Genomic DNA, 6,563 nt, shown 5'->3' on the forward strand with positions numbered 1-6,563 from the left:
GCAGCAGCTGGTGAGTCTACACCTTTAAAAAAAAAAAAAAAAAGACGATCTGGTGGGCTGGTCAAGGCAGCCATTGACTGCGCTGGAGAGTGGGTAGGGGATGGGGGCTCATGGCAGAGCCCCCCATGCAGTGCGGGGCAGTGGGGTGCAGCAGGGATCTCTGGTTCCCCCCTCTCCTCCCTGGTCTGGCAGCAGTCAGTGTGTGCAGGGCTTTTTTTTTAAAGAGCTGGGATTCTGGGGCTGGGCAGGACAGCCATTGATGGGGCTGGCAGAGGATGGGGCCTGTTTGGTTTGGCAATTTGGCAGTGGCCAAATCTCTGAATCAGATTCAGCCATGTTGATTTGGGACAGTGATTTTAATTACCGAATCAAAACACTGTCCCCTGAATCGGCCGAATCCGAAGTGAATACTAACTACTTTGCACAGGCCTGTTAAATATATCTAAGGATGTATTTGTATCTAAAGCTTTGACTAACGATATAACTAAGCGCCTATGTCAGTAGGAGAGAATAGAACATAAACTGTTATATATTGTTTCTCATTAAAACAATGGTAGTTTTCATATAAAAGTATGTGTAGCTGTCAGAAGCAATAAAATAATGCTGTATGGTATTTGATGCATTTTAGAATTAGCATGTGATGTCATTTAAGGTTGTACACAAACTACAGTTCCTTTTACATGTTTGTATAAACTGTGCAGACTGCTGGATGAAGGTTTCATATATTCTTGGATTACTCGTTGGGCTTGATATGATTACTTTTTTGTTAAATATAATATAATGTTGCTTAAAGATATAGAGAAGGGCAATTGCTAATGGTGGTTTTTTTTTCCTACTGCTACTACAGATGCTATAAGTTCCAGTAATCCTCGTGTCATTGATGATGTCAGAGCAAGGAAGCTGTCAAATGATTTGAAGAGATGCACTTATTATGAAACCTGTGCTACTTATGGGCTGAATGTGGAAAGGGTCTTTCAAGATGGTAAAGATCATTTCATTTCTTACACAGCATTTCACAAAATACCATAATCTGTAAATTCTTGGAATTTGACAAGTGTCTGTTGCATAGCTCACATCCATGGAAAGATTTAATCTCAGTTTTGGTCAAAAATAAAAAAAAGCAAGCTGTTGTTTTTGTTATTATTGTTTATTTTCATACCTGCAGATCCCAATGAGTAATTGTGGTGGTGGTTTTCTTAGCACTGTACATATACAGAACATTGTTCTGTCTCTGCTCTTATGTTGATCTGTTACATATAATTACCACATAAATAGATATATAACATAAAGATGCAACTAAATATATCTAAATAGGTATGTCTAATGATATGACAAAAGATGCCACTAAACAGTTACATTGGTGGGAGAGAGTAGAATATTTATTGATAAAATTAAGGTTCATAAAATCAGGATTAGAAATTGCATAGCATCTATGTGGTTGGTACCAGGTGGCAGCTTTGTATGCTCATCAGAATTCCAAGCATGTCTTGAGGAATTTGAGAGAGGATGAAGGGGGTCATTCGTGGGAAGTGTTCAAAATTATTAGGGGCAGAAAGTATGAAAAAAAAGAGCAAATATGGCTTGATTGACTAATGTAGTTAACTACTATAACCCCTATACTTAGAAGTATAACTGTTCTTGAAAAGAGCTCCTATGTGTTCCTCAGGGAAAAATACAGTGCTGAAAGTATTCTGCTTATGAAACTGGTCTTTGTGGTCCCCCTAGTGGAAGTTCTATATGTTGTTTGTTTGTATGTGTATTTTATTGCTGTGATAACCAAATCATTTTGTTAACCCCCTTACAAAAACTGTTCCCTACAGTACTTGTTCTGTTTTTTCTTTAAAAAAAATAATTAGCTGGAACTTGGCTACCATCAGTATTTCTGGCTGTGCATGCTTGTACAGGAAAATTGAGAACTCCTAAAGGAGCTGGTCATTGCTAATCTTCTCAACAGAGCCCAGGCCTTTTAAATGTATTGGCAACAAATGAGGGGGTTAGGCTTGCAGCTTTGGAGGGTGAGATCTGCTGAAGTTTGCTGATCTTGTTCTGTAAATTCTAACAACCAAAAAATAGAGAGGGCATCTTAAAGGAGAGGTCTCTCTGGCTGTCTTCTTTATTCTAAACTGTCCTCTGCTAGTAGAAATGATCTACCTTTCAAAAAACCTTTCAAAAAATCATGATAGGTAGTGACGGATTGTTCAGATTATGAGGTTTGGTCTGGTAACATGGTACAGGTAATTTTTTTCAATGTTTCTACTTTCTCTGCTATTTTTCCCTTCAGGAACTGCCCTTCCATAGTTACAGGAGAGATTTTGTTGTGTTAATAGGTATCTATGTGGTGTACATGCAAAAGACTCCAATCAAAAATACAAGTAACTGACCCACTGAAATTCAAATACTGAAGTGGATTGTCCAAGATTAAATTACAAATGAGATGTTCTATTCATCTACTTCATGGTGCTTCAGCTAATACAACTTTAAATAACTTTCTGAACATTTGGGACAGATTTTATTAACACAAGTGCTAAAAAATCCACACTGTGTACTCTAGAAATTCCCTGAATCAAAAATGATTTCCTGAAGTCTTGATTGGATAAAGACAAACCTTTAAATTCCTTTGTTTTGGCTTTACTTGAAGTTCATTTTTCATTGCATGTCTTGAGCAACTCTGTATTTCTGTCTGGCATACAGTTAGTATACTGGGCCAGATTGAGACAAATGCAGCCGTGCAGTGTGGGACCACATACTGCACGTTCAGTTGTTCTCCGTACTGCAAGGGAACAGCACACAGGGTTTTTTTGACCCCTGGATTTCCAGGGATCAAAAATAAAGCAGTATCACATGTGATGGAGCCTGCGGTAGAGCCGCCCAGAGCCGGAGCCTGGATGGCTGGAGCTGCACTCCACTGCCAGTCAGGCTCTGCAAGGCAGGACAGCTACTGCTGCAGCCCTGCGAGGCCCCCAGGACCCTAGATAAGGGTAGTGGGCCCAGCCCAATGCTGGTCTTCCCCCCTCCCTCCCCCCCAAACCTGGTGTAACTTGCTGCACACCAGAGCATGTGTGGCACAGGCATTCCCCAGGGACAATTAGCAGGAGCACAAGGTGCACCACCACTAGTTTTCCCTGGGGAACCAAATGTCCACGCATGTCTGGATGCGGCCCAGTTGTGCATTGTGCTCCAAATGAAGATAGTTCTCTCACTGATTTCAATGACAGAAGTGGTCACTTTGTTTTCCTCACCACAGTGAATGGCAAATGATCCAAACTGGAATCAGAAATTGACTGTTGAGCTGAATTACACATCCTTGGGGAAATGTTGAGAAAGATTCAATAGAATTTACCTATGATTTATACCTCTAGGAAGTGCCAGATTGAATTTATATTTAAGATATGGTATGGTTGCTCTTTCTAAGGGATCCTGTAGGGCAAACATAATTACAGTTCACTGAAAACTAAATAAAAGGATCATTACTGTATTTCAGTGCTTTGCCTTAAGTGATGACTGAGGGAGGATACAATTATTTTCAGCTGTTAAGCCAATCTGTGATTTATAAGAAATATCATACCTAGTTTTGCAAATTTGCCCCTTTTACCTTGCTAGTCAAAGAACTGAAAAATGATTAGTGAAACCATACTTAACAGTCAAATAAAGATTTTTTGAAAAGTTCAGTATTTTAAGTGTTTTAACTTATATGCTGGCAAGGGGTGACACTGAATATATTTATTCCTGACCTAATTCACTGAAGACACCTACAGTATCATTATGACTGTACCAACAAGTCATAAGAGATTGCTCATTTAAGTGATTACTTATTAGTGGGGAGATGGCAAATACAGAGGATTTTAGTTTCTTGATATTGATTTTTGTATGCTGAGTTTAATGCTGTATTAGCTTTTATATAGTGCTTCATGTCTGTAAGCAACATAAAGCATTACTTTGTAATTATGTTTTTACTGTACTGCCCAAGATTTCATAGACATTAGGGCTGGAAGGGACCTTGGAAGATCAAGTCCAGCCCCCTGCCCAAAGGGCAGGAAGTCAGCTGGTGTCATAGGATCTCAGCAAGATAGGCATCCAGTTTGCTCTTGAAGGTGTTCAATGTATGTGCATGAACCACCTCCAATGACAGGCTGTTCCAGAGCTTGGGGGCTCGGACAGTAAAGAAATCTTTATGTCCAGCCTGAAATGGTCTTGCAGTAATTTATAACCGTTCAACCTCGTTATCCCGTGGGGCACTTTGGTGAACAAACGTTCCCCCAGGTACTGGTGGTCACCACTGATAAACTTATAGGTGACCATTAGATCACCCCTGAGCCTGCGCTTTTCTAGGCTGAAGAGTCCCATGGCTCTCAGCCTGTCGTTGTAAGGTCTATTTTCCTGACCTCTGATCATGCACGTGGCTCTTCTCTGGACTCTCTCAAGCTTCTCCACATCCTTTTTGAATTGTGGAGCCCAAAAATGAATGCAGTACTCCAGCTGCGGCCTCACCAAGGCAGAGTACAAAGGGAGAATGATGGCCCAGGATTTACTTGAAAAGCATTTATGGATGTAAGCCAGCAGTTTGGTTGCTTTACTAGATGCAGCATTGCATTGCAGGCTCATGTTCATCTTGTGGTCAATGATGACCCCCAAGTCTCTTTCTTCCGTAGTGCTAGCCAGCATAACACTGTCAAGCCTATGAGGATGCTGCAGGTTTTTCCTCCCATGGTGGAGAACCTTGCATTTTTCAGCATTAAACACCATCAGGTTCTCGTCCGTCCATTTGCTGAGCCTGTCCAGGTCAGCCTGGATCACCCGCCTGTCTTCTGGTGTGGATGCTTTGCCCCAAAGTTTGGTGTCATCGGTGAACTTGGCCAGTCTTCTTCTGACTCCAATGTCCACATCATTAATGAAGATGTTGAACAATATGGGTCCAAGGACAGAGCCTTGCGGGACCCCACTGGTCACAGGACACCATGATGATTGACTTCCATCAGTTACCACCCTCTGGGTCCGGCCACGCAGCCAGCTCTCCAGCCAGTGGATCGTGGTGGACCCAAGGCCACAATTGGCCAGTTTCACGAAGAGGTGAAGATGAGAGATCATTTATGAGGAAACTGAATCCTTAGTTCAGCCAGGTTCTGGAATCCCTGTCTACCCCTACTTCTTCATTGTGACTCTTTAGGGGCTTAAAATAAGGCATATGCTTAACTACCTGTATAATCAGCACTTGAAGAGATTCTGCCCATGAGAGCCTGTGAAGTGAGGGGATGAGCAGGATAAGACCTCAGAAACTGCTTGACTCTCTAACAGTTCATCATTCCTCAAAACCAAATAGCATTCAGTATTATTGTTACAATGTTTTCAGGTCCATTCCCTAAAGAGCTGTCAAATTTTAAAGACTGAATTTGTAATTGTGTATAAAAACAGAAAGAAGTAGATGGGATAAATGAAGACATGTTATGGTAGTAAGGTAATGCTTTTTTATCCAGTTATGAATATGGACAAGTCTTTGTGACTCAAGATTTTGTCTTGAGTCGTGAAGGTTCAAGACAAGGATAACGAAAAGTCCTTTTTCAAGTATATAGGTAGCAAGAAGAAGTCTCGGGGTAATATTGGACCCCTACAAGGCAAGGCAGGACAGGGCAGTTGGTGACGGATGTGCGAGAGAAGGCAGAACTCTTCAACAAGTTCTTTGCCTCTGTGTTCCTGTCTGCTGACAATGGGGTGCTCTCGGGTGATAGCGTAGAGAAGCCCAGGAAGGGTGTGAGTCCCCTGACTGTTAGTTCAGACCTAGTTCAGGATTACCTGGAGGGCTTAGATGTGTCTAAGTCGGTGGGCCCGGATTACCTTCATCCGTGGGTGCTAAGGGAACTGGCTGGTGTCAATGTGGAGCCATTGGCACGGCTGTTTGAGTTTTCCTGGTGCTCAGGACCCCTGAGGACTGGAAGAGGGCCAATGTGGTCCCTATTTTCAAGAAGGGGAGGAAGGAAGAGCCTGGTAACTACAGGTCAGTCAGCCTCACTTCCATCCTGGGGAAGGTCTTTGAAAAAATTATCAAGGGCCACATTAGTGAGAGCCCTACAGGGGAAGTGACGTTGAGGGGTAACCGATCCTGCCTGACTAACCTGCTGCCTGACTAACCTGGTCTGTTTCTATGACCAGGTAACAAAGAGCTTAGATGGGAAGGAGGAAGTCGATGTCATCTTCTTGGACTTCCAGAAGGCCTTCGACACAGTGTCCCGCCCAATTCTGGTGGGCAAGCTGAGGGACTGTGGCATTGATGAATGCGCAGTCACATGGGTGGCAAACTGGTTCCAGGGGCGCACCCAGAGGGTGATGGTGGATGGGTCGATGTTGACCTGGTAGGGTGTGGGCAGCGGAGTCCCCCAGGGCTCAGTCCCTGGGCCAGTGCTTTTCAACATCTGCAATAACGACCTGGACGAGGGTGTGGAGAGCGAGCACCCTGTTCAAGTTCGCTGATGACACCAAGCTGTGGGGTAAAGTGAGTACACCGGCAGGCAGGGACCGCATCCAGACAGACCTGGATAGGTTAGAGAAGCGCGCGGATCTGAACAGGATGC

General features: G+C 43.1%; 1 protein-coding gene across 5 annotated transcripts in view; it reads left to right on the forward strand.

Moving 5' to 3' along the window:
• The window catches only part of AGAP1 (ArfGAP with GTPase domain, ankyrin repeat and PH domain 1), a 565,886-nt gene that overhangs the window by 218,653 nt on the left and 340,670 nt on the right, over nt 1-6,563 (forward strand). For all 5 annotated transcript variants that reach the window (XM_019553775.1, XM_019553777.1, XM_019553779.1 and 2 more), the window contains one exon: nt 848-982. In XM_019553775.1, coding sequence (XP_019409320.1) covers nt 848-982 — 135 coding nt within the window. The remainder of the gene's footprint in view (nt 1-847; nt 983-6,563) is intronic.

Source organism: Crocodylus porosus, unplaced genomic scaffold, assembly GCF_001723895.1.
Source record: "Crocodylus porosus isolate Cpor-Errol unplaced genomic scaffold, CroPor_comp1, whole genome shotgun sequence".
Lineage (NCBI taxonomy): Eukaryota > Metazoa > Chordata > Crocodylia > Crocodylidae > Crocodylus > Crocodylus porosus.